Source organism: Herpailurus yagouaroundi, unplaced genomic scaffold, assembly GCF_014898765.1.
Source record: "Herpailurus yagouaroundi ecotype Mexico unplaced genomic scaffold, PumYag 161, whole genome shotgun sequence".
Classification (NCBI taxonomy): Eukaryota; Metazoa; Chordata; class Mammalia; order Carnivora; family Felidae; genus Herpailurus; species Herpailurus yagouaroundi.
Window position 1 is genome coordinate 4,687,138 of NW_024412402.1, and position 27,679 is coordinate 4,714,816.

The 27,679-nt window shown below is 38.2% G+C and overlaps 2 protein-coding genes and 1 long non-coding RNA gene across 7 annotated transcripts in view; 2 read left to right on the top strand and 1 right to left on the bottom strand.

The window, feature by feature from the left end:
• The window catches only part of TEX12 (testis expressed 12), a 60,638-nt gene extending 53,252 nt beyond the window's left edge, over positions 1 to 7,386 (top strand). Inside the window, exons 1-5 of one of the 3 annotated variants that reach the window (XM_040483005.1) lie at positions 3,193 to 3,223; positions 4,734 to 4,812; positions 5,600 to 5,711; positions 5,803 to 5,854; positions 6,618 to 7,386. In XM_040483005.1, the coding sequence (XP_040338939.1) occupies positions 4,750 to 4,812; positions 5,600 to 5,711; positions 5,803 to 5,854; positions 6,618 to 6,762 (372 nt within the window). In that variant the 5' untranslated portion in view covers positions 3,193 to 3,223; positions 4,734 to 4,749 and the 3' untranslated portion in view covers positions 6,763 to 7,386. Of the gene's footprint in view, positions 1 to 3,192; positions 3,224 to 3,823; positions 3,934 to 4,733; positions 4,813 to 5,599; positions 5,712 to 5,802; positions 5,855 to 6,617 lie in introns of those variants that run through there. The other 2 variants (XM_040483004.1, XM_040483006.1) reach the window with 2 other exon arrangements.
• BCO2 (beta-carotene oxygenase 2) overlaps positions 1 to 27,679 on the top strand; it is a 109,735-nt gene that overhangs the window by 53,181 nt on the left and 28,875 nt on the right. Inside the window, exons 2-3 of one of the 3 annotated variants that reach the window (XM_040482983.1) lie at positions 10,092 to 10,167; positions 16,050 to 16,254. In XM_040482983.1, coding sequence (XP_040338917.1) covers positions 10,149 to 10,167; positions 16,050 to 16,254 — 224 coding nt within the window. In that variant the 5' untranslated portion in view covers positions 10,092 to 10,148. Of the gene's footprint in view, positions 1 to 9,231; positions 10,168 to 16,049; positions 16,255 to 27,679 lie in introns of those variants that run through there. The other 2 variants (XM_040482984.1, XM_040482982.1) reach the window with 2 other exon arrangements.
• Positions 8,831 to 22,270, bottom strand: LOC121035393 (uncharacterized). The gene is made up of 3 exons (XR_005792859.1): positions 22,130 to 22,270; positions 14,537 to 14,538; positions 8,831 to 8,842 (listed from the first exon to the last, which is right to left on the bottom strand). It is a non-coding gene; the product is annotated as an uncharacterized LOC121035393 (long non-coding RNA).

Below are 27,679 nucleotides of genomic sequence, written 5' to 3' on the forward strand. Positions count from 1 at the left end.
CCCTTTTAAAAAAGCACCTGCTTGGTCAATTAGAAGCATCTTTTCTCACTTTAATCTCTCTCTATTTTGAGATTTTCTATTCACACTTTAGCACAAAACTTTTCCCTTATCTTGTGGTGCTGAATAATCAGCCCTATTAGAATAATCCCTATAATGTAATAATAGCACCTGAAATGTAATTTTAAAAAAGCAGAGTAAGGTATCACAGCCTTGAAAGTAATTAGCAGAAACAAAATTCCCCGGACAATTTTTTCTTGAACACGTGCCAAATGGTATTACCGTGCTAGCAAGGAAAGTAGCAAAGTGACTTTTGGTTTCTGCTTTTTTGGCCAGTATAGAGCCTATATGGAAACAGAGGTGTTCTAGAGTTAGAAATCAAATGCTTCCATAAGCAGCTAGTTGAGTTTGGTTTATTTTTTGTTTTTTAACAAAATAGGGTTTTCATTTTACAATGTTATAAAAACATCATGTCCACTGCAGTGATTACAAAGGAAGTCTGTGGTGAGATGGTCAGAGGTGCTTGGTGCAGAGACTACTAGAAAAAGAAAAATCATGCATTTAGGAAATATATGGTAAGAATACACACATGGTTGAAATTGAAGTAACAGATTTCCATCCTCCAACTGTAGTGTTCCATATAGCTAATTAATACGAAAGCATGAAATAGAGTCAAAGAATGATCAGAAGCAGAGCACCAAACAAGTTAATTTTATTATTTTTATTTTTTATTAGAAAATTTTTTTAACGTTTATTCATTTTTGAGAGACAGAGAGAGACAGAGCATGAGTGGGGGAGTGACAGAGAGGGAGACACAGAATATGAAGCAGGCTCCGGGCTCTGAGCTGTCAGCACACCAGAGGCGGGGCTCAAACCCTTGAACCGTGAGATCATGACCTGAGGCGAAGTTGGATGCTTAACTGGCTGAACCACCCAGGCACCCCCCAGGAACACGTTAACTTTAAATGGCCCATCGCCAATGATTTTTCTCCAACTGTAAAGATGTAAAGTGCACAATTTTCCCTTTTCTTAGTTTTGGGATAAACTTTTTTTTTTTTTTTTTCTGATACAGAGCAACCCAGATGGCTTCATGTCTTACCTACTTCGTAAGATTATTTGTAAAGATTAAAATGAGATGATGATAGCCCTTTGAAAATTTTACTGTTTTTTCCCCTTTTATTTTTATTTGAGAGAGAGAGAGTGAGGGAGGGAGGGAGAGAGAGGGAGTGAGGGATGGAGAGAGAGAATCTTAAGGAGGCTCCACACTCAGTACAGAGCCCAGTGTGGGGCTCGATCACACAACCCTGGGATCAGGACCTGAGCTGAAATCAAGAGTCGGTCGCTTACCCTACTGAGCCACACAGGCGCCCATAAAGCACTAGACAACTATAAAACTTTCCACACACTCTCATTTCTTACTCATTTAGTTTTTACAACAGAGATGACTATTGTTTTTCTTAGAGAGATAGTGAGTGAGCAGGGGAGAGGGAGAGAGAGAAACCCAAGTAGGCTGCATGCCCAGCCTGGAGCCTGACCTCATGACTGTAAGATCATGACCTGAGCAGAAATCAAGAGTCAGAGGCTCAACTGACTGAGCCACCCAGGCACCCCAATGGAGATAACATTTTAAAAATAAAATGTCCATGGTGTTCTCTTAATTTGGTGTAAACATTTATGTATTAGGTGGAATTATTTTTCCTGGAGGTACTTTAAGAACTAGATAACTACCTCTTTAGATACCATACAATGTGAAGGCTAGAAGAGGAATTGGATTTAATAGGCTATTAAAAATAATAGTGACAATAATGTTAACAATGCAGAAGAGTGGGCAACTTTATAATTTGCCAAGTAAGGGCATTAAAAATCTTAAAAGTCTTTATATTTTTATTTTATGACAGACCATTTTAACACCAAAAAAACTAGGAAGGACATGTATCAGACTAAAGGACAATTCTTTCAAGTGAATGCTGTGGCTTTATGAAAAACTCATTACTTTTTCCCCCTCATTTTACCACACATGGGGAAAATTGCAACACAGATTGCTATCAGTCCTCAGACGGTGATAGGGATTCCAAAAAGACTGTCAAAAACTGCACCCTAATCATCTAGTCGATTAAGTAACTTCTATTTCACAATATTAGCAAATCAAATTAAACAAACTGAGTACCTATTTTCTGGGAACTTACTTAAAACGAATGGCTTTTTCACAAACAGCCGACAAATTACACACACACACACACACACACACAAACACACACAAACACACACACACACACACACACACACAACTCCCGAGTCTTTATGACAATTAACATTTAGGTAAGCCAAACGGAAAAACCATGTTAAGTTACATATAGTTCGCTAAGGTGTGAGTGTGTGTAACTGGCATTTATTAGGGGTTATTGACCTTTGTTTTATGAGGTCATATTTTTCCCCTTCCACATCAAATAACTGGGCATAACTTTAGAATGTCTATCTTTGAAATTGCAGGTCAAAGTCACCACATGAGAGCACTCATGAGACTAACTTCCAAGTGCATGGGCCACGTATGTTACAAAATTTTTTGAAATCATATTTCAAAATATTGACTAAACCTACCAGCATATCAAGAAAGCAATCTTCCAAAAGGGTGTGATTCTGAAAGTGTGGTTGCACCAAAGAAAAGGAAGCGAAGGAACGGAGGGTCTGGGTCTGGAAGTTTCGCTCGAGAGCCAGCGGGAATTCAGCTTTAAACGCCTCCTTCAAACGTGCCACCTGGGACAGGATGTAACTTTTACTTGAAAGGTAGTGTCAGGGGTCCCATGTTCCTTTACTGAGATTCCAAGCAGGTGAGACACACCCCAGCCTCTCTTGGGCAATTCTAAATTCATGTTCTTTCTTGAGAGACTAGACTCAGATTCTTCCCACATTCCCTAAATACACACGTGGAAGCAAGGGTAGATTTTTATTTCAGAGACTCCAAGTCCAGGGGGACAGCGGGAGAGCAATGGAAGAAAGCCACCCCTTCGTGAAGTGCGCGAGGGCTTCCCCCCCCCCGGCGCCCCCGCCCCCTCGCCCCCTCGCCCCCACACCCCCTGGCCAGGCTCGGGGCTGGCCTCCAGGGCGGCTGCGCGGTCCATCACGTGACCCTTGCGCTGCCCGCTGGGAGGCCGTGGAGTCCGCGCACTCGCATGCGCACTCGCGCGCACTGCGCCTCCTCAGTCCCATGCTTTTGCTGAGGAAGAAGGTGCGGACGCCATGTAGTAGCCCAGGCTTGGGGTGGGGCTGGAGGGATGCGCCCTTGAGAGTCTGAAACAGCGCAGTAAGAGGATGGGCGCTTCCTCTCGGGGACGTTAATGGGTCTGAAACACAACTAGGGAGGAAAGGCAGCGGGGAGGGAAGTGAGAAAAAAAGGCAGGTGAAAAGGTCTGAGGGGCCCACTGGGCGTTGAGAAGAAAGAGAAGACTAGGAGAAGTTGCGTAAGACACAGGGGCAGTGCCGTGTAATGTCTAGGGCACCAGAGCATTGGATTGCATCGTGGGGTTTGTCACAGGAGCACTTCCAGCCTCTTGGGGCAGCCCTGTGGAGTCCGCTGGGACCTAGGTTCTGACAGAAAAACGGACTTGTTTTTGCACAGGCACAGTTACCTAGCTCTAGAAGTTTTCATTTCATCGATATGCACATTCTGTTACTCTGGGAGAGCAGAGAAGAGGTGTAGAAGGAAAAGGGAAGAGAAAAAGGGGAAGGGAAAAGAGAACGGCTTTCACGTTGGCTTCTCTTTTCGAACTTCTCAAGGCAAAGTGAGCGCTACTGGGCATGCGTAATATTGTCTGCGTATTATCGTTACAGCTCTTGACGCCTAAAGGTGCTGGAAGGAGTGTAGGAGCGCTGTAGGGAATTTACCAAAAGGACATCTTTCTCTATTATTTGTTGTTGCTGCCTTTGTGTCTTATTTGTGTGAGTATGATATATGACTAAGCAAACATTCATTTCAATTATCCAGGACCAGAGTTTAAAGCAAAGTAAATTGATAGTTGAGTATCATCTCCTGAGATGTAGAGACTCTCCCGTTGTAGTTGTTTACATTTTTCGTTAGTTTAAATGTAATCTTTCAGATTCCTGGAGAAGTGATCTTCAGAATTCATGGGGAAGTAATTTAAAAGGAAAGTTTGATGCTATATTAAGGTAAGATAGGACAGTAGACACTCAGGTACCAAGAGGTTGGTTCTAGTCTGGCCCAGTTTTACTTGTTTGAACTCGGTCAACGGTCTCTGCTCCTGTTTTCACATCTGTGAAAAATGACATTGGATTAGATGAACTATAAGATATATTTCAATGTTAAGATTTTTTTGAAGGTAGAAGAATCTTAAATTCTGGCAGAAACAAGGCAGAAGTGCCAAAGAGACTAGTTTGGCTGATCCTATGTAGAGGGAGTAGATGAAAATCATGGGAACGATAGATTGGCTGCAAGTGATCTAGGACTTTGGATGCCATTCCATGGAAATTGAATTTGTTCTGGAGCAATGCATAGTGGGAAGGTTTTTGAGTTGAAGAAATACGGTAATCAGAGTTTTGAAAGATGGCCCAAATAGCAGTTGATAGGATGGGATAGGGAAGGGAGAAATTGAGTTGTTCAGATAAGTGACAGATAATGACATCCTAAATTAAATCAGCAGGACTGGAAAGAAAGGGGAAGATTCAAAAAAGCTGTAGCATGCAGTTTGTACTTATATTTGGCATTCCTCTAAACTTTGCAGCCCTTGCCTCCAGAATATGATGGCGAGTCAAGTTGTAAAACCTGATACTAGAAATTGCAAGAGACCAAGAGAGCTGGAGGTAATCTATATGCTCCTGGAGCCTTAATCTTTGATTTTATTTTTTATACTTCTCAAATATTTTCTAGTTCAGAAAATTCTGTTGATCAATGGAATTTAATGTTTTCATACTCCCAGGACTGGGGTTGTCCCAGCAGGAACTATGTTGACTCTAGCTGCTTTTTCATCAACTAGTATAGGCCTTCGAGAAACTATTGGGAGACTTCTTTGTTCTAATTCGTGATGTAGAGACAGAAATGGGTTCATGTTCATGCATATGTGATACTTGGGTTTTACATAAGTATTTTGCTATAATAAGGATACCTAGGTACTATAGTTGCTGATATTTTAAATTAAGAGCATTGTATCCTGCTCTTCTTCACTACTACCTCTGCCAGTTGATCTGTTTGCATTTGGAACATTATTTGCTTCCTTAAAGATTATGTAATCTTGCATAATTTTGCCAGCATTTGGCTATTGTCTAAGTGAAAGTTTTACTATATTGCTATGGGAATATCTACCGGTGCAAGATACAGGAAACTTTTTCCATCAAGGGATTAAAACCATAATCAAAGTCTAATGTAAAACCAAAGTAAAATTTAGTATGTTGAACAAGGTGCTTGTTAGGCCTAAAAGTTTTCTTGATAATAAAATTTTAAATGGCTGATTAGGACATGAGCACATATAATTTCTAGCATGTGTGCTTTTTTATCTGAAAGATGTTTTATTTGCCTTTTTGGACAGCAGAATGCATATGTCCTAAGGATCTTGTTGACTGTTTATCTATTTTCTTTACTTTCTTCTATTAGCCTCAAATGCCAGATAGTCCACATCTGTCCTCTCTTGGAAAATCAGATTCCTCTTTGTCTGAAAGCTCTGGACTATTTTATAAAGATGAATCCCTGGAGAAAGATTTGAATGGTGATATATAAAATGCTTATATTTCTATACATTGATTTTATAATACAGAAAATTTGTTACAGTTCATAACTTGGTGATTTTTTTTGAACAGACATGAGCAAAGAAATTAATCTAATGTTGTCTGCATATGCAAAGATCTTAAGGCAAGTACTTATAGCATAACCTCATGAATCTTTATCTTAGAAATAATTTTTTCTGGAAACTCTGTAATAGGAAGTTTAATTCAGTGGTTGCAGACCTATCCAGCAATTGTAATTTCAGTTTTTTTATTCTATCTCATTTATAATAGATTAATTGGTTATTTTTGAAGATTAATCCCAACTTTTCCACTAAACATCCCTTGTTTTGTTATTACCAGAGCTAAATATTAGGCTGGATATATTTTGGTCTCTAATTAGATGATATAACATTTAACATGTTACAAAAAAACTTCTTTGAGAAAACTGTCATTTATTGAAGTTAATGATAATAAGAGTGATATGAAATATAAAATATTTATGAAATATTTAAATATTATGTCTATATATTTGAGGACTGACTGAATTTAAATATTTTATTGCTCTGAGATTATCAAGCTTATTAGGTATTTGTTTTTTAAACTACTGGACAATCATAGTATTCGGATGATGGTTTGTGTGACTGTTAAAATAATGTATGTAGTTTAATATTAGAATTATAATGTAAGATACATAGTTTGCCCTGTCAGGAGACTTTGAATAGTTAAAAATATTTATGTGACTAATTTAACTTTTATTGAAGTGTTTGTAAATTAATGAAGTTTTTTAATGTGCAAAGCTATTTAAATGAGTAGCTAACTAGTATAGCCATAATAGAAAACATCACTATAATAGTGTCACTAGATGTTATTACTATTTAGTTTAACATAAAATTTTTTTTCCTCATTAGTGAGAGAGCAGCAGTAGATGCATCTTATATTGACGAGATAGATGGACTCTTCAAAGAAGCCAATACTATTGAAAACTTTCTAATACAAAAAAGAGAGCTCCTGAGACAGAGATTTACAGTGATTGCAAACACACTGCACAGATAAAATTTGTACTTAAAATAAGCTGAGAATTTAAGCCCATTGTTGTTGTATTAAGAGAATGACATTTATGCTCTGACACCTCTCTAGTTGTTAAAGAAACTGTGTACCTTAAACATAGAAGGGGAAACTGCTTGAATTTCTTTTCTAGATTTAAAAGGGGCTTTATGCTGGACAATAATATGAAGTATGTACCTTTTTTTTTGAGGCTTAAATATTTGGCATATTTCATAAAAGTGTAAATTATTTAAATTGTATGTAGGTTCTTTTTTTTTTCCTTAAACCTCCTAGCATTTCTTAAATTTCTAAAAGAGGACTCAATGAGTTAATTTGGTAATATGTAACAATATTGCACTTTTTCTTTGCAGTACTCTAAGTAGCAGATAGGTAGCTGTGGAGATAGTTTTAAAATGTTTTTCATGGTCAACATCATAAAAAAAACAAAACCCAAAGATAATTTGTCCAGTGTCACAATATGTAGTAAGATATAGCTAAGCTATTGCTATTTAATGTTACCATTTGATTATTTTCTCCATTAGTTACAATATATGGCTAATAAAAATTCTTGGTTTAAAATTATTTTCTTGTGGTAAAAGTGATAAAATAAAAACCAGAAATTACTAATCAGAACTTTATATGAGTTGGCTTTTTTACATATCAACCTTATCAGTGGTGTAGTTAATAAATTATACTTAGAAACCTTAGCCATTGTGTGATATGGGATAAAAGTTAGTGATCCACGAGTAAAAATTCGCCAAACAAGAAGACAGCCTTGGTAAGTCATTTCAAACCTGTTATGATTCATTAATTGAATTTCAATTAGAGGATCTCTAATACTCATCTAGCTTAAAAAAAAAAAAAAAAACAACAACCTATAAAAAATGTTCAAAGGTATTGCTATGATTTTATTGAAAACTTTTAATATGTTATATAATTATGTGTGATAACTATGTTAATCAGGTTTTTAAAAATCACAGCACACATTTTTCAGTCATATAGATCATTCAATCTATTTTATATCTATTTTACATATATAAGCAATCACAAATTTGAGCATATTTATAAACAGCACCACAGGGAATTTGATATTCTTCTGGTGGACAGCAGGTGTGCCTTGCTGCCTTGTAAATGTAAAATCTAATTTGACTGCCAGAACAGCAATCAGATTGCTATTTTAAGGCAAATATACCACATAACATAAAAGGATTGAAAACCGTAAAATAAAATGTTTACTAAAAATATGGGTTAGGTAGAAAAAATTATTAGATTTGTGGAGGGATATGCTAATGACACAGGATAGTTTGGAGGTCAGTGAAGTAACTCTTAGAAATGGAATTTTAAAATAACAGTGTAGCCAGAAGACTATATTTGAGTTGATATGACATATCACCTGGATTTTGAGTTAGTCTGTTACCTTACAGAATTTTTTAATGTTCTAAAAACAAAGATGTCTCTACTGGCACATCATAACTAAGAAATGTTCCTGAGTTACTGTTTTCTAAACATTAATTACTATTGAGAAAGATAAGGTTAACAGATTGTTTCAGAGTACATTTCATAATATACTTGTTATATCTTGTTAGTGTCACCATTGTCAAACATCAGGGTCTTTCCTGTGCAGTTCAGAGAATTGGTCTGATCATTTCATTTGGTATGATTAAGACTAGGGTGCCTGGGTGGCTCAGTCGGTTAAGCCTTTAACCGACTTTAATCTTGATCTTGGCTCAGGTCTTGATCTCAGGATTGTGAATTCAAGCCTGGTGTTGGGCTTTGTCTTGAGCATGGAGACTCCTTAAAGGAAAAAACAAAAAACACACCTAGGGAACTGATTTTTAGTCAAAATGTGTTTACTAGGATAAAAGTTCCTAAAAGCCTAAATAAGACAGATTTTTATTAAATTTTGATGTCTTTGGTACCATCCACATAAGCAAGAATAATTCTGTGAATAATTAACAACTGGAGATAGGCTATTCCAGAAATACCATTGCCTTTTAATTTACACTTCTACTATCACTCATTTCAATAAAATTCCACGTGTTTGTAAATTACTTGTTACTGGTTACCAATAAAAATATATATTGAATATCTTTGTACGTCATACTCTGCTAGGCATTGTGGGGAATACAGCATAGTTTAAGATACTTTTTGTTCTCCCTTCTGACATTTGTAACCACTCCTTGAAATACATTTACATGTCTTTGGTAAGAAAACATGATAAGTAACTGTTAAAAAATAGGGGCGCCTGTGTGGCTCAGCTGGTTAAGTGTCTGACTTTGGCTCAGGTCATGATCTTACGGTTCGAGAGTTTGAACCCTGCGTCAGGCTCTGTGCTGACACCTTAGAGCCTGGAGCCTGCTTCGAATTCTGTGTCTCCCTCTCTCTCTGCTCCTCCCCTGCTCATGCTCTGTCTCTCTCCTTCAAAAATAAATAAAAACATTAAAAAATATATATATATATATATATATTTCTGTGCAGTACTAGTTAATTCCTTTTAGTTGGAGTTACTAGAAGGCATTTGGCAAAGGGGTCAGAGAAGTAGTAAAATGGGTTTTTGAAAAGAAGGAGGGTATTTCAGGCAGGGGAAAGTTTGTTAAAATGGCACAGAAGAACAAAAACACAAACACATGGTATGTTGGATAGGCTTTTTCCTGAACTGAGAATTCACAGAAGGGAATAGTGTATCATCTAAACCACTAGAGAGGAGGGATTGAGTCTTGTTTTCTTATATTCTCAATTTGTAGCACAGTATTTGATACATTGGTGCTCAAAAGTGTTTGTTAATCATTATACATTAGGGCATACCTTCACAGGGCCTTAATCATACTAGATTATCAGAAAATGTCTTGTAAATTAAATGGAAAAGAAAAGGAAGGATGATATGGTACAAAGCAGGCAGACAATGGAAAGGTAGGTTGTGGCCTGATTGTAGAGTCCTTTATTGACAGACTACATTTGGACTTTATTCTGTAAGGACAGAGATGTGAACCTTTCAGAGGAGAGGAGCATCATAATGAAATGGAACCCATGGATCAAGGGGCTTCATTGTAATGTGACAAGTTTAAAAGAGGAAAGTTTAGGAAGGGAGACCGCTATTGATGGTCCAATTTCAGAATTTCAAACAACTACTTATCATAGGTTGGGATACTTCTTGTGGAAAGGAGACTAAAAGTTTGCAGGCATCTGGAAGCCCTGCCCCTTTACCACCACCTCCCTGCCTCCTGCCCGCATTCCCTCCTTTCCTGTCAGTGAGCCAAAGACAGACCAGGAAGTGAGTGTGAGGTTTTGGAAATCACAGATCTGTTGCTACTGAATGTAATACCAGAATGTTTTTTCAGATCTTTCTCCATTTTGTCAGCAACCTTTCTACCATTGCAGTGGGTTTCCTTTCTGTGATGATACGTTGGATCTCAGGTAAGGGATTCGCCCCTTTCTCCTCCCCTTCTTCCTCTTCTGCCTGCTCAGGCTTAGAACTCTGTGCCTCTTTCCTGAAGAATACTGGGGGCTTCTGAACCTTTTCACTCTGTGTGTAGCAGATACAGACAGCAACACCACAGAGCTGGGAGTTACGGAAGGCTGAGTCGATTTGTTTACTCGTCAGGGAAACAGCCTTTCGTTTGCATACTTTACATAACATGGGGCAGGATTCATGGTTTAGGGATTCTGTTGTGTATGCACTAGGAAGAATATTCACTATTTAGACCTGTCTCAATTGAAAATCACCGCTACACTTCCTAATATAAATGTTTGTTTCTTTTATTTGCATTCTGGGGGACTGCCTTAAAACCTCTGGTTATTGTTTTGTAGCTTTCTATTATAGCTACTATTGTTACATGATTTTCTTTCTTTCTTTTTTTTTTTTAAATTTTTTTTTCAACCTTTATTTATTTTTGGGACAGAGAGAGACAGAGCATGAACGGGGGAGGGGCAGAGAGAGAGGGAGACACAGAATCGGAAACAGGCTCCAGGCTCCGAGCCATCAGCCCAGAGCCTGACGCGGGGCTCGAACCCACGGACCGCGAGATCGTGACCTGGCTGATGTCGGATGCTTAACCGACTGCGCCACCCAGGCGCCCCTGATTTTCTTTCTTGAAATTGGCTGATGCTGAGCTAACAGAAATCATACCGATATGCCCTAGAAAATTGTTGAACAATTTAGTGGTTGCAGTATGCAAAGCAATGTGTTAGGTACTGGAGTGGGAGTAAAAACAAGTGACTCTGTACTCAAGGAATACCACTAATAAAGTATATTCATCTTTATTGCACAAGACAGAGTAAGGTAAGTGCCCTAACAGAGCTGAAATAGATGCTGTGTGAGTTCAGACTAAGGAGAATTAGTTCTTGCTATAGGAAATGGGAATGTTGTGTTTATGAAGTGGGTGACATGCGTACTGAATCCCGAAGGATGAATAGGGTAAGTGAATTTCACCTGGAGGAGATAGGAAATACCCTAGTTGAAGAGACAGATATAATTTATTTATTCTTGAGAGAGAAAGACAGAGTGTGAGCGGGGGAGGGGCAGAGAGAGGGAGACACAGAATCCTGCCCAGGTTCCAGGCTCCAAGCTGTCAGCACAGAGCCTGATGTGGGGTTCAAACTCCCAAACCGCGAGACCATGACCTGAGCTGAAGTCAGATTATTACCTGACTGAGCCACCCAGGTTCCCTGAGAAGGGTATAATTATGATGAGGAGAAGAAAATAGGAAGTGTTTTAGTTTGGCTGGAACAGAAGACCTTAGTGCGGGGGCGGGCAGGGGTAGTTCTGGACAGGTAGGTTGGTGTGAGCCTGTGCAGTGCCTTCAGTGGTTGGCCAAGTGGTTTAGACTTTACTTGGTAGACAGTGAGGAGTCATTTCGGAAGGCTTTTGGAGGATTATATGATACAATCAGATCTGTACTTAGATTAATTTAGTAGCAGTGCTTCCCAACCTTTTCCACATGATACCATGCATAGAAAGTGATAATATTGGGGTGCCTGGGTGGCTTAGTTGGTTAAGTATCCAACTCTTGGATTCGGCTCAGGTCATGATCTCATGGTTCATGGATGGAGACCAGCATCAGGCTCTGTGCTGACAGCCAAGGAGCCTGCTTGGGATTCTCTCTCTTCCTCTCTCTGCCCTTCCCCCGCTCACGCACGCACGCACACGCTCTCTCTCAAAATAAATAAATAAACTTAAAAAAAAAAGAAAATGATAATAACTCTAGCTCACACTGGAGTAAATTGGGATCTAGAGCTCCATGAGCTGTTTAAAACTGGAGGCAAGTGGCCTGGAGCCTCTGGCCATCCCACCTGTTCGGAGGCTCTGGCATAGGAGATAGCTTCCCTCTCTAATTTCATCTGATTAAGAGGCTGTGATAATATCATCTAAGAGGTTGTGAGGGCCTATATTAGGACAGTAGAAAGAAAGTGACTGATATGGCAAGATAAGTGGAAGCATCAATGCTGATGAGGACAGGTTTGGTCCAGAAGAAAAATTGGAGGTGCTGCCCCGGTTGCGTGGACACAATAAAAATCCTTACAAAGGATTTGCCCCCAGAAACCCTTGTAAACTGAGCCCTAGTAATTTACACCTACCCTATATCATCCCCTTAGCATTCTCTTCCTGGCTCTGTCCTGGTATACTCAGCAGAACTTAACCACTTAGTGAATGTGAGGGGACAGCGAAGAAGAGGAGTTCAAGGCCCACAGAGATTTTGAAGCTAGGTGATTTCGTATGTGGGAAAAATTGATTTAGAAGGGGGAAAATGAAGAATTCTCTTTTGACATGTTGAGAATCGTCTGCAAGAAGTACTTAAGGGACTAGATGAGACTACTGAGGAAGTGTGCTGACATTAAAGAGTAAAGATCCAAGATCAGACTTTAGGAACACACTCCTGAGGTGATAAGGGGAAGAGGGGCTAATAAAGGGAGTTAATAATGTTTGCAAATGCTCTACTATCATTATATTTAGTTATGACAACCAACATAAATAGGAAGAATTACCTTTCTTTTATCCCCACGGCACCCCCATTTTATCATTGAAAAACTTGAGGCTCAGAGTGGTTAGTAACTTACCCAAGGCTGTCAGCTAATAAGTGAAGCTAGCAATAAGCAAACAAAGAGGGAGCAGGGAAGTTAGAAAAGTGCAGTGTCTCAGGAACCAATAATAGAAAGGGGTTTAAGGAGGTCTAGAACACAATATCCAATGTTGTGAAAAGTCTGAAGAGTATATAATAAACTGCCAATAGTATGCTATGGAGTACAGAATGGATACACACATAAACTTTTTCTAAAATGTAAAGATGTTTTAAATTATTGAATCTCTATTCAGACCATTGTCCAATCAGCGTATTCAATGTAATTCTACTTAAGTGAGAGGAGTAAAAACTGACCTCAGGATATTTATGTTAATAAAAGAGGAGAGTGAGATGAATATGCAGAATATAAATAAAAGTAGTACGATAAATAACCAAGGGTTTCCACCTTCCAGATTTGCAAAACATCCTGTTTATACCTCCACTTCCAATAGTGTGGTTCTCATATTTTAGTGTGACTAAGAATACTTGCTTGCTATACCCTAGAGATTCTGATTAGGTCCAAGATGAAGTCCCTGAATCTCCATTTCAGCAGTAATATCTATTTCTGTTCCAAGTAGTTCTCAGACTATACTTTGAGAAACAGTGCTCAAAATGTGGATTACAGTATAAATGGTCTGTTTGTTTATTAGGCAGTGAATTCCTTTACATCAGGTTTAAAAATTTTTTTTTAAATGTTTATTCATTTTTGAGAGGGAGACAGAGAGCACAAGTAGGGGAGGAGCAGAGAGAGAGGGAGACACAGAATCTGAAGCAGACTCCAGGCTCCAGTTGTCAGCACAGAGCCCAATGAGGTGCTCAAACCCATGAACCATGAAATCATGACCTGAGCCGGAGTCAGACTCTCAACCGACTGAGCCACCCAGGTGCCCACATCAGGTTTTATTTTTTAAGTCTATCCATTTATTTTGAGAGTGTGCATGAGCACATGTGAGCAGGGCAGAGAAAGAAGGAGAGAGAATCCCAAGTAGGCTCCATACTGTCTGCATGGAGCCCAACATTTGGCTGGATCTCACAAACCATTAGATCATGACCTGAGCTGAAATCAAGAGTCAGACTCTCAACTCACTGAACCACCCAGCCATCCCTACATCAGGTTCTAATACTTTTTATCCCTTACCAGTTACCCCTTTGTTGAATGAATACATAATTCAAAGGAAGATGATGTTACATCTTGTTGGATTGATTGTTAAAAGCTATGGAAATAATGATGGCATTTTTGAGTATTTACTATTTTCTAAAAACTTTACATAACTTAACTCATTTATTATTTATAGCCATGTTATTATCCTCATTAGAAAGGTTATTTATTTGGAAAACAGCAGGCCAGGATTTGAACCCTAGCAATCTGCAGCCAGGCAGGACCTGGGCCAATACTCTTCTTAAATATTACAGTATACTTCCTCTTAAAGGAAGTAGCATTTGAGATAAAATTTGAACAATACTAGAATTTCCTTACGGGTAGATTAGTAGGAAGGGCGTTCAGGGTAGGAGTCAATTTTATTTGGGAATTCAGAAAATAGTTGGGTTTGACTGAATTGTTTATTATTGGAAAGTAGAAGGAATCATGTACTCTAAACCAAATTTTATGAAGATTTGAAAGAAATGGGATAATAGATATAACACTGTAAAATATTTGGCTAAAATAATGCAAATCTCACTTCTTGAGAAAAATAAGGTCTCTATGTGTTAGTTTTTCTAGTTTAGACTTCTGTATCACTGTTAAAATTTTAAGTAAAATAAGGCACTAGTTAATTATATATCTGACTATCCCTCTGTGTTAGGCAACACTACCTTGTGAACGAACACGAAATAAATATGAAGACGGATAATTAAAAAAATTTTTTTAGTATTTATTTTCAAGAGATAGAGTGCAAGCAGAGGAGGGCAGAGAGAGGGAGACACAGCATCTGAAGCAGGCTCCGGGCTCTGAGCTGTCAACACAGAGCCCGATGTGGGGTTCAAACTCATGAACCGTGAGATCATGACCTGAGCCGAAGTCAGATGCTTAACTGATTGAGCCACCCAGGTGCCCTTAACAGGGATAATTTTTACCTTCTTATTATATAATAATGATTTTTTCTTCTTGTGGCTTTTGAACTTCAAGTAATTTCAGACCAAGTATCACTGCTTAATTTAATTTATGATACCCTTCTTTTATTTTTTTTTTTAAATTTTTTTTTCAACGTTTATTTATTTTTGGGACAGAGAGAGACAGAACATGAACAGGGGAGGGGCAGAGAGAGAGGGAGACACAGAATCGGAAACAGGCTCCAGGCTCTGAGCCATCAGCCCAGAGCCCGACGCGGGGCTCGAACTCACGGACCGCAAGATCGTGACCTGGCTGAAGTCGGACGCTTAACCGACTGCGCCACCCAGGCGCCCCTACCCTTCTTTTAGAAAATGCCATGCACGTTCAAGTGTATGCCATTAAAATGGAAGAAGCTGAACTACAGACCCTACTAAATTCTTATAAATCGCTGGGAAATCTTTGGGATCCCATTCTGGTGGATCAAAAGTAATTATGATAGTAATGAATACTGGTCATTTTTTTTAAGCTTTTCTTTTCTTTTCTTTTCTTTTCTTTTCTTTTCTTTTCTTTTCTTTTCTTTTCTTTTCTTTCCTTTCCTTTCCTTTCCTTTCCTTTCCTTTTCTTTCCTTTTCTTTTCTTTTCTTTCCTTATTTAGAGAGAGTGCACTCGCCTGAGTAGAGGAGGGGCAGAGAGAGAGGGAGAGAGAGAATCCCAAGCAGGCTCTGTGCTGTCAGTGCAGACCCCAACAAGGTGCTGGATCCCATGAACCATGAGATCATGACCTGAGTGGAAATCAAGTCATTCGCTCAACTGACTGAGCCACCCAGGCGCCCCTAGTGGTCATTTTTTAAAAATCCTAAAATGAGGTTGCTGTTAGCACATCTTGGGTTAATATGTAGATTCAGTCTTGTGAAAAGAGGAGTATTGTTCAACTATGAAAAATGATAATAATAATTAAGTCCTGAGTGTACTGCAAGAATACAAAGAGGATTGTTGTGCTTCACAAATGGAGATCCAGAGAGTTGATGGTCTGACAATGAGGGAAGAGAGGAATTTGGAGACTATATTTGGACCTATATATAGGTTTACTTTTCTTTTACCAGTAGATAAGAATATTGTCTGAGGGAGAAACAGGCATGTTTATGGAAGATTGGTAAAAATTTTTTGTGCTCCTGGTTTCCTCTTCACAGTTTTGAAGAAGTATGTGGAAAGTACTCGTCAGAAGAAGGCAATCTTCAGTAAGCAAGAGAGGCTTCCATGTATTGCACCACTAGTAACCACGGTGGAGGAGACACCACAGATTGTCTCTGCTTGCGTCCGAGGGCATTTTCCTCAGTGGCTCCGTGGCTACCTGCTTCGAGTTGGGCCTGGGAAATTTGAATTCGGGAAGGATAAGTAAGTCTTGAATTTGGAAAACCATTTGGATTTTTTAGCATGGCTGGTTCTATGGAATATACATTACGTCTGCTTTCTCTCTGAGGCTAACATTGTCATGCAGTCCCTTTGATTACACATGAGGAAGCTGTAGTCTACAGGAAAAAGAAAAAGGAAACTTAATTCTTTTTCTTAAAAAGTCCTGACTTTTCTGCTCTGCAGAATATTCTGAATTTGGAGTTCTCTTGAAAGCTCATGCCAAAAGAGAAGTGTCAGGAACTGTCTGTATGACCACTGAGCTCTGTTTCGCCACAAGTTCCTGAAGGAAGGAGCAACGTCTTCACCTCATACAGCTCCCTCACCCAGTGTCCCCCAGACACAGTGGCTCTTTCGGTTCCTCAAACTGGGCACATTTATTTTTGCTCAGGGTCTTGGCATTGGCTCTCATCTGTCTTTCCAAGTCTGATTCTTATTACAGTATCAGCTCAAGTCTCATGTCCTTTGAGCTTCCCCAATGTCCCAATCTAAAAATGCTATTATTAATTATATTTCCTATTTTAATTCTCTGCATAGCACTATCAATGTCTAGTACTTTTTGTTTGTGTTCCTCCACTAGAATAAAAATTCCATGAGAGCAGGGAGTTTTTTCTTGTTTGCCCTGTATCCCCAGTATTTAGGACAGTGCCCTGCTCTTAAATAGCACTCAATCAATACATGGAAATAAATGAAAAAGACCAATAACTCTTTAGTACATTATTTCTCTGTGTGGTTAGTAGGGACATGAAGTGGTGTAAAGAAACCCTTATGGTAAGGGAGGAATCTTCTTTGCTTTAAACATTTTTAAATAATAGAAACTTTTTTTCACTATAAAACTTTTTATCTGTATAAAACTTTTTGAAATATAGAACAGAGTGGGGCTTGGGTACCCTGGGTGGCTCAGTCAGTTAAGCATTCAACTGTTCAGCTCAGGCCATGATCTCATGGTTCATGGGTTCCAGCCCCACGTGGGGCTCTGTGCTGCTTGGGATTCTCCGTCTCTTTTTCTCTCTGTCCCCGCCTCCTCACACTCTCTCACTCTCAAAAATAAACTTAGAAAAAATAATAAAAGAACAGAGTGGGAGAAAATGTGGGTCACATTCTCTGTTAGCACTTTAATGTATCTCCTGCTAGTCTTTGCCCCATTTCTATAGATTTATTTTGAACAATTATACTCATATTGTATGTAGACTTTTTAAAAGTTCATTTATTTATTTTGAGAGAGACAGACACAATGTGAGTGGGAGAGGGGCAGAGAGAGAGGGAAAGAGAGGATCCCAAGCAGGCTCTGTGCTGTCACTGCAGAACCCTATGTGGGACTCAAACTCATGAAACCGTGAGATCATGACCTGAGCTGAAACCAAGAGTCTAATGCTTAACTGACTGAGCCTTCCAGAACCTTGTATGTAAACTTTTTAAAATTGAGGTATAATTGACTTAACATTATATTAGTTTCAGGTGTAAAACATAATGGATAATATTTGTATTGTTGCAAAATGATCACCACAGTAAGTCTAGTTAACATGTGTCACCACACAGTTACAAAACCATTTTTTTCTTGTGATGAGGACTTTTAAGATTTATTCTCTTAGTAGCTTTTAAATATACAATACAGTATTATTGACTATTGTCACCATGTTGTATATTACATTCCCATTGCTTAACTTATTTTTGTACCTTTTAACTTCCTTCGCCCATTCACCTAACCTTACCCGCTCATCTCTTGAAATCACTGATCTGTTCTGTATATCTATGAGTTTGGGGTTTTTGTTTTGTTTTGTTTTAAAGATTCTATATATAAATGAGATCATATGGTATTTTCTTTGTCTTTCTCTGTCTCTTACTTTATTTAGCAAAATGCCCTTAACCATGTTGTCACAAATGGTAAGATATCCTTATTTATGGCTGAATAATATTCCACTGTATACAGTAAATCCTTGGATTGTGAGTAACTTGTTCTGTGAGTGTTCTGCAAAGTGAGCAGACATTTCTAATAAATTTTAACTTGATAAACGAGCAATGCCTTGCAATATGAGTAGTACGTGATACCAAACGTCACATGATCACAACTGAGCCGGTGGTTCCTCTCTCTCTCTCTCTCTCTGTCTCTCTCTCTCTCTCTCTCTGCGGGATTGTGGGTGACTGTGTCCCATGCTTGGATGCTTGGTCTCAGGTTGCCGTGTTTGGTAGAAATCAGTGATTTTTTTAGAACGTTGGAAGGGCCCTACAACTGGCACTAGTGTATTTTTTGTCAGTTCAGAGCACCTATGAGCAGTCCTTTGCTTTTCCATCCAAGAGTGAGCTTAGGAATGCTTTGCTTCATTCTAGGTCAGGCTTCCTGCAGATACAGACCCTTTCCTCTGCTGCCTTATTGCCAGTTACATTAAATACAGTATTAAAAAATGAAATAAATAACAGTATATGACAAGAGTTTATTAATGTTGTACGGTAGTGTACATCTATGCAAACATATACAATGGCCCATGCAGAAAAAGATTCCATTGAGCCAATAGATAGCAGTGATTCCCTTAGTGATAGTGAAAGTCATCCTACACAGTAACCCTCCTTTCTCTTGTCTCCCTTACCCCAGTCATGAAGCTTTTCTTTCTTTTTTTTTTTTTTTTTTAATTTATTTTTGGGACAGAGAGAGACAGAGCATGAACGGGGGAGGGGCAGAGAGAGAGGGAGACACAGAATCGGAAACAGGCTCCAGGCTCCGAGCCATCAGCCCAGAGCCTGATGCGGGGCTCGAACTCACGGACCGCGAGATCGTGACCTGGCTGAAGTCGGATGCTTAACCGACTGCGCCACCCAGGCGCCCCATAGGTTTTCAAAGAAAGTACAAATTAATTTGTTTTTCTTTATATTTTGTATTTTCTTTATTATTTTGTATTATATTAAAGTATTGTAATCATTTCTATATAAATATTTTTAGGTTGTGGAACAAATCATCTGAGTTTCCATTATTTCTTATGGGGAAATTTGCTTACATATACAAGTGCTTTGGATTACAAGCGTGTTTCTGGAATGAATTAAGCTCACAAACCAAGGGTTTACTGTCTACATATACCACATCTTCTTTATCTATTCATCCACTGATGGAAATTTAGGTTGTTGCTGTGTCTTGGCTGTTGTAAATAATGCTACATTGAACATGGAGGTGCAGATATCTTCTGGAGTTACTGTTTTTGTTTTCTTTAGATAAGTACCCAGAAGTAGGATTACTGAATGATATGGTAGTTCTGACAGTGGCTGTGCATATTTACATTCCCACCAACGGTACATACACAAGGGTTCCCTATTCTCTACATCCTCACCAACACTTGCTATTTCTTGTCTTTTTGATACTAGCCATCCTAACAAGTGTGAGTTGATATCTCATTGTGGTTTTGATTTGCATTTACGTCGTGATTGGTGATACTGAGCATTTTTCCATGTGCCTATTGACCATCTTCATGTCTTCTTTGGGAAAACGTCTATGCAGATCTTCTGCCCTTTTTTAAAAAATTTATTTATTTGTTTTGAGAGAGAGAGAGAGAGAGCATGAGCGCATGTGATGAGTGGGGGAGGGGCAGAGAGAGAGGGAGAGAACCCCAAGCAGGCTCCACATTGTCAGCTTAGAGCCTGACTCGGGGCTCCATCTCATGAACTGCAAGATCATGACCTTAGTCGAAATTAAGAGTTGGATGCTTAACCGACTGAGCCACCCAGGTACCCCCTTCTGCCATTTTTTAATTGGATTATTAGTTTTTTCAGTATTGAGTTGTGTGGGTTCTTTATGTTTTGGATATTAACTGATTTTTTTTTGGCTCTGGTTTAAAAACTTTCACACTATCATAAGCCTTTTATACATGTTGCTATGAAATCTGAATGACCATTATTTTTAATGGCTGAATGATATTGCAGGAAACATTGCCTTTAAAAAAATTTACAGTTGAGTTACATTAAGTACATACACATTATTGTGCTGTCATGACCACCATCCATCCACTTTTCATCTTGCAAACTGAAACTCTGTTCCCATTAAACAGTGACTCCTCTGGGAATGCAAACTGGTGCAGCTACTCTGGAAAACAGTATGGAGGTTCCTCAAAATATTAAAAATAGAACTACCCTGTACCCAGCAATAACACTACTAGGATTTTATCCAAATGATATGGGAGTGCTGATTCATAGGGGCACATGTACCCCAATGTTCATAACAGCAGTATTGACAATAGCCTAAGTATGGAAAGAGCCCACATGTCCATCAACTGATGAATAGATAAAGAAGATGTGGTGTGTGTATATATATACATGTATGCATACATATACATATATATCTACATACACACACAATGGAATATTACTCAGCAATCAGAATGAAATCTTGCCATTTGCAATAATGTGGATGGAACTAGAATATATTATGCTAAGCGAAATAAGTCAGCCAGAGAAAGACAAATAATCATATGATTTCACTCATATGTGGAATTTAAGAAATACAGCAGATGAACATAGGGGAAGGGAAGCAAAAAAAAAGATGAAAACAAAGAGGGATGGGGTGCCTGGGTGGCTTAGTCAGTTGAGTGTCCAGCTTCGGCTCAGGTCATGATCTCAAGGTTCATAAGTTCGAGCCCCGCATCAGGGTCTGTGCTGACAGCTGTTAGGCTGGAGCCTGCCTCGGATTCTGTGTCTCCTCTCCTCTCTCTCTTTCTCTCTCTCCCTCTCTCTCTTTCTCTCTCTCCCCTCCCCTGTTTATGTTGTATCTCTCTCTTTCTCAAAAATAAACATAAATTTTTTTTTTTTTTAAAACAGAGAGGGAGGGAGGCAAACCATAAGAGACTCTTAAATACAGAGAACAAACAGGTTTGCTGGCAGAGTGTTGGGTGAGGTGATTGGCTAATTGGGCAATGGGCATTAAGGAGAGCACGTGTGGGGATGAGCACTGGGTGTTATATGTAAGTGATGAATCACTAAATTCTATTCCTGACATCATTATTACACTAGATGTTAACTAACTTGGATTTAAATTAAATAAATAAACAAAAAAAAAAAAGAAAAAAGAAAAATCAACTTTAGGAAAAGTAGAAAATGGCATAAGGAAGGAAAAGTATTTATAGTTTTCTACATGATTGTGTTGTGAATGACATTTTTATAGTCAATAATATGAATATTAAGTGTTAATCTAATTAATATTATGATAGTGATATTTAAAATATTGGGAGATTTAAGGGGTGCTCATGCATAGTGGAGATGGGGAGAGAGAGGAGAGCTAAATCCTGATCTTTCCTAGTAGAAAGCCAATAAAAGTCTAATGTGAAAAATAACAAGCATGTTAATTAGCAATATGGAAGTAAAAATCAAGAGTCAAATTAAAGTATTTGAAAACGTTGGCCTCTAGGGACAGGAAAATGGAGTAAAGGGATTAGAGACTTCAGTTTATCATAGGAAGTTTTTTGGAATTGGTCGATTCTTTAAAACTACATATATGAAATTGAACTATGTGTGTGCATTTAAACTACATAGATGTGCGATTTAAATTAAAATTGCAGGAACTTCCGGTTGCTCAGTGGGTTAAAGGTCAGACTCCTGATTTCAGCTTAGGTCATGGTCTTGCAGTGGTGAGGTGGGGCTCTGCACTGACAGCAAGGAGCCTGCTTAGGATTCTCTCCCTCGTCTTCTCTCTCCCTCTTTTTCTCTTTTGCTCAAAATAAATAAATAAACTTAAAAAATAAATTAAATTAAAATTGCAGAAGAAAAAAACATGAAGTAATACAATTTAAGGGAAGAGAGGAATCCTCTACATTTTCTTCCAGTCCTCCCCTTGTCCTTGAAGGAGTTTAGGACACGTATTCCAAAATATGCCACTTCAGCATACTGAGCTGAAGGCACTTGAGAAACAGCAGATGCAGGAAGGGCTCCTGACCTCCCCTTTTCTACCTAAAAACAGGCCATAAAATTTCCTACAGGAAGGGAGCCCTCCCTGTACCAGGAGGCTCTTATCACCAGAGCCTGGGAACGGACATTGAAATGGATCTTTTTTTTTTTTTTTTTTTTAATTTTTTTTTTCAACGTTTTTTATTTATTTTTGGGACAGAGAGAGACAGAGCATGAATGGGGTAGGGGCAGAGAGAGAGGGAGACACAGAATCGGAAACAGGCTCCAGGCTCCGAGCCATCAGCCCAGAGCCCGACGCGGGGCTCGAACTCACGGACCGCGAGATCGTGACCTGGCCGAAGTCGGACGCTTAACCGACTGCGCCACCCAGGCGCCCCTGAAATGGATCTTATGTACAAGCTTATTAAAATAGCCTCATCTTCCGCTAGGTTTGCTTCTCTCATATAGCTCATGTTGCTTCTCCCAGTTTACTGCCCCCAGCCCTGACTCCTGGTCTTGTCGTTTCTTCACAAACTTACCGTTTCTTGTCTTAAAAAAAAGGTATGAAAGCTTCCTGCTCTAGTCACTTCTCCAGGGCTTCATTATCATACCAAGGCCCCCACAGACATGTAGAAATTTAATAAAATGTATACTTTTCTCCTGTTAAAAAAATATAAATAAATAAACAGTGACTCCTCATTCTCCCATTTCTAAGCCCCTCCCCTTCCCTTCTACTTTGTGTTAGCTACATTATTCCCTTAGGCCTGGTGAGACTCTGATCATGGTCCGGCTCTTCTTTTCCTAGCTGTTATTGGAAAGAGATAAACTTTAGGAGCAAGATATATTTATTAATATTTATATATTCAAGATATATTTCTTAATATTCCAGATATTTTAATTTGCTGAACCTGTTGCATCTTCACTTGATTAAATAACAGATTTATAAAATGCTAGTGCTGAAAGGCATTAAAATGCAGTGTGTTCCTCACCCCTAGCTGTGTAAAAAGCGCTTAAGAAGTTACTTTAGATGCCTCCAGTGGAGTTGCAGCTGAGGGGGCTGGGAGATTGGGAGGTAGTTTGGAGGTAGAGAAAAAGAAGGTAAATGAGCCAGCCTATGGATCCCCCTGGCCCTAATTAGCAAAGGTGTGCTTTTTTTCTGTTTATATATCTGGATTTCAACAAGTTGTAATCTGAAAAAAGATTAGAAGGCAAACAGAAGCGCGAGAAGGAAGAGAAAAATGAAACTATTAGCCCAATCCCTAGACTGTAACAGCCTCTGAAAGCATATGGTGTTTCATCTGCTGCCCTGGTAAACTTTAGAACCAAGCAGCAGAGCTCCTCAGCGCCTAAGCTTGCGCTACAGGCCTCTTTTCAGATAAACGTCTTTGTGGGTGGGGGAGGTGGGTGGTGAATTGGCAGTCAGTACATTTTCATTTTCTTCTTTCCCTTTAGTGCCCTTGTCCCCCCACTCCCTTTCCTGCCAAATTGCTTTTTTTCTAGTTCACCCTACTTTTTGGGATGTTGTAAGATCCCAGGATTTGGAGTCAGCACTGAATTCAAATTTCTTTCTTGCCACTTACCAGCCTTGTGACCCTGGCATGTTTTTATTCTGTACCTTGGTATTAATATTTATTCACAGGATCAGTGTGTGATAAATAAATAATTATTAAAATAATATTTTATATTTATATATAAAATAAAATATATTTTTATTTTTTTAATGTTTATTAATTTTTGAGAGAGAGATGGGGCGAGGGGCAGAGAGAGAGGGAAACAGAGGGTCCAAAGCAGGGTCTATGCTGACAGCAGAAAGCCCAATGCGGGGCTTGAATTCACAAACCAGGAGATCATGACCTGAGTCGAAGTCTGACGCCCAACTGACTGAGCCACCCAGGTGTCCCTATATTTATTTCCTATATTTATTTTTATGTCTGCAGGAAAGGATATGGTAAAGTGCTTAGCACAGTCCTGTCAGGTAGTTGCTCCTTCTGTCATATATACTATTTTTTTTAATTACTTCTCTGTTCTCTCAGTGATCACTTTATGATATAGTTATTTATGTGCCTGTAAGCACTGGTCTTGGCACAAGCCTGGCAGATAGCAGGGGCTCAAGAAAAGTTGGCTGGTTTCAGTAAATTAATACATGGAATGATAGGGTCTAGTCTAGAAGGATCTTATGAAATGGAATCTAGCAAGTTGAATATATTATTAGGTAGATGAAAAAATTTTTTATAAGTGCAAGGATGAAAGTGATGTGACTTAACAGTAGAATGTATTAAAAATTACTTAGGGGTTTTAGTTGATAGTTCAGTGTGAGTCAACAATATGGGGTGGTAACCAAAAATAAATAAAGAAAGAGAACAAAAGAACGTGAAGTCTCTTAAATGAGGAAACTGAGTGTCTGGTTACCCAGAGTATTGTGTTTGAGACTATGTATTGTAGTTTTAGAGGTATTTAGACAAGAATAGCAATAATTATTGAAATTATTTTGTTTTTAGTGTTTTTTGAAAAAAAATTACCAAAACAGAGAAACTACCGGCTAACATAATCAAGAAGAAAAAGGGAGGAAGTACAAATATTCAAAACAGGAAATGGTAGTGGAAAGAAATCCATTGAAATAGATAAAATTTACGAGACTTTCTAGGCCTTTATGCAGATACATTTCAGAACCTCTTGAAATGGCTAATTTTCTGGGAAAACACAGATTACCAAAATTCATAGAGATAGCAGGTTTGAACAGAACAGTTTTCATAGAGGAAAAAGGGGTACTTGTTAATTATCTACCTCTCAAAAAAAGCACCAGGCCCAGATTTCTTCATAGAGAAATGCTACCAAACCTTCAAATATCAAATAGTCCTAAAGCTCTGTATATCATTTCAGAGAAAATGAAACAAGTATAATGTTCATTATCTGCACATGATGCAGACAGTACAGAAAATTTATTCATATTACTTATGAATATCAATGAAAAAATAAAAAATATATAGTGCTAATACAGTACAAAAATATTTTAACAACAAATAGAATCCAACACTATATAAAAATATAATTCACGATGATGAGGTAGGATTAATTTCAAGAATGCAAAGTAGTTTCATTATTTGGAAATCCATTAATATATGCCATATTAATAGGTCTCAGGATAAATAATCATAGGATTATCTCTATAAATGCTGACAAAACTTTTGTCAGAATTCAACATCCATTCCTCATAAAAATACTCAAGAAAACAGGACTTGATGGATACTTTCTTAATGTGATTTTATATACATACATACACATATATACACACACAGGTAAATATATGTGCATCCAATATATATGTAATAATATATTTATATATAAATATATGTATGTGGATATATATGTATATACACATGTGGATATAAAGGTATAAGTATGTGTATATGTATATATACATATACATATAATACATTTTGTGTATGTGTATGTATATACACATTTATATTTTTATATATGTGTGTTTATATGTATACATGCATACACAAACATATATATTTTACTCTTAATCTTAAAACCAGTGATATTAAAATGAGAAACACTATAGGTATTTTAAGATAGGAGCAAGGAAAGGATGTCCCCTATTCCACTGCTTTTCAACCGGATGTAACCAATACAGTCTGACTAAAGAAACTGATTAGAGGCCCAAAGATTAGTAGGGTAAGACTCTCTGTTTGCAGATGATATCCTAGTAAATCTGGAAGACCCACAGAATCAATGACAAAACCAATTCAAACAATAAAAGGTAAGGTAACAGGATGTAAAATTAACCTACTGAAATCAATAGCCTTCATATACACAAACAATAACTAGTTAGGGCACATAATGGTAGAAAAAACTTTTACAGTAGCAACAAAGAAGAAACTTAATAAGAAATGTGCAAACTTTAAAAACACTCCTGGGGGTGCCTGGGTGGCTCAGTCCGTTGACGCTTGATTTTGGCTCAGATTGTGATCCTAGGGTCATAGAATAGAGCTCCATGTTGGGCCCTGCACTGAGCATGGAGCCTGCTTGAGATTCTCTGTCTCTGTCTCTCTCCCCCTGCCTTTCTCCCTTACTCTCATTCACTCACTCACTCTCTCTCTAAAATCACAGGACTCCTAAAAGACACAATCAAGCAAATGATAAAACATCCTGTGTTCTTGAATAGGATAATTCAACATCATAAAGATGTCAGTATTCCCTAAGTTAATTTTAAAATTTAATACAATCTTTAAAATTCCAACAAGGTTTTAAAGGAAATTAGATCAATACTAAAGTTTATATGGAAAAATAAATATGCAAGTATAGTCAAGAAAACATGAAAAAAAGATTTTCAGTGAAGGGACTAGCCTTTTCGACATTAAAAAATACTATAAACACTCTTTGATTAAAACATTGTGATATCAGTACATAAATAAATAAACAAGTGATATAGAATAGAAAGCCAAGAAATAAACCCAATAACTAATGGAAATTTAATTTATTATAAGATGGCATCTGAAATCACTGGGCAAAGGGAGTCTTGTTTTACTTTTAAATTTATTTCCTGCATTTTTTTATTGTGGTAAACAATATGTAATGTAAAATTTACCATCTTAGCCATCTTTAGAGGTAAAGGTTAGTGTTAAGTTTATTCACATTGTTGTGGAACAGATCTTCAGAACTTTTTCAGCCTGCAAAACTGAAACTCTACCTTTTTGTGTGTGTGACTAGATTGTTTTGTTTATAATAATGTCCTCAAAGTTCTTCTGTGTTGTAGCATGTGACAGAATTTCCTTTCCTTCCTTTTTAATGGACACTAGGTTGTCCATTTTTTGATTGTCATAAATAATGCTGCTATAAACACAGGTATACAAATATTTCTTTGATTCCTTGCTTCCAGGGCCATTGCATTTTAACACAATGGTGTTAGCCTTGCTTATCTGTGCTGAAGACATATTAAGCATTCAGCATATTAAGCACATGAAAGAAAAGACTGTATGATGTGAAACTCTTTTAAAAGCAAAGCCACTGGGGCTTCTGGGTGACTCAGTTGGTTGAGTGTCCGACTTTGGCTTCAGGTCATGATCTCACAGTTTGTGAGTTCTAGCCCCACGTCAGGCTCTGTGCTGACAGTTCAGAGCCTGGAGCCTGCTTCAGATTCTGTGTCTCCCCCTCTCTCTCTGCCCCTCCCTTTTTCGTGCTCTGTTTCTCTCTCAAAAACAAACAAACATTAAAAAAAAAAAAGAATTGTTTAAAAGCAAAGCTATAAACTTTTCCTTATAGTTTTTTGATGTTCCATTATTTAAAAAAAAATTTTTTTTTAACATACGCATGTTTGAGAGTGAGAGAAACAGAGTATGAGTGGGGGAGGGGCAGAGAGAGTGGGAGACACGGAATCTGAAGCAGGCTCCAGGGTCCGAGCTGTCAGCACAGAGCCCGATGTGGGGCTTGAACTCATGGACCTCGAGATCATGACCTGAGCTGAAGTCAGACACTTAATTGACTGAGCCACCCAGGTGCCCCTATATTCCATTATTAAATAGATAATTTCTACTGTAATCATACC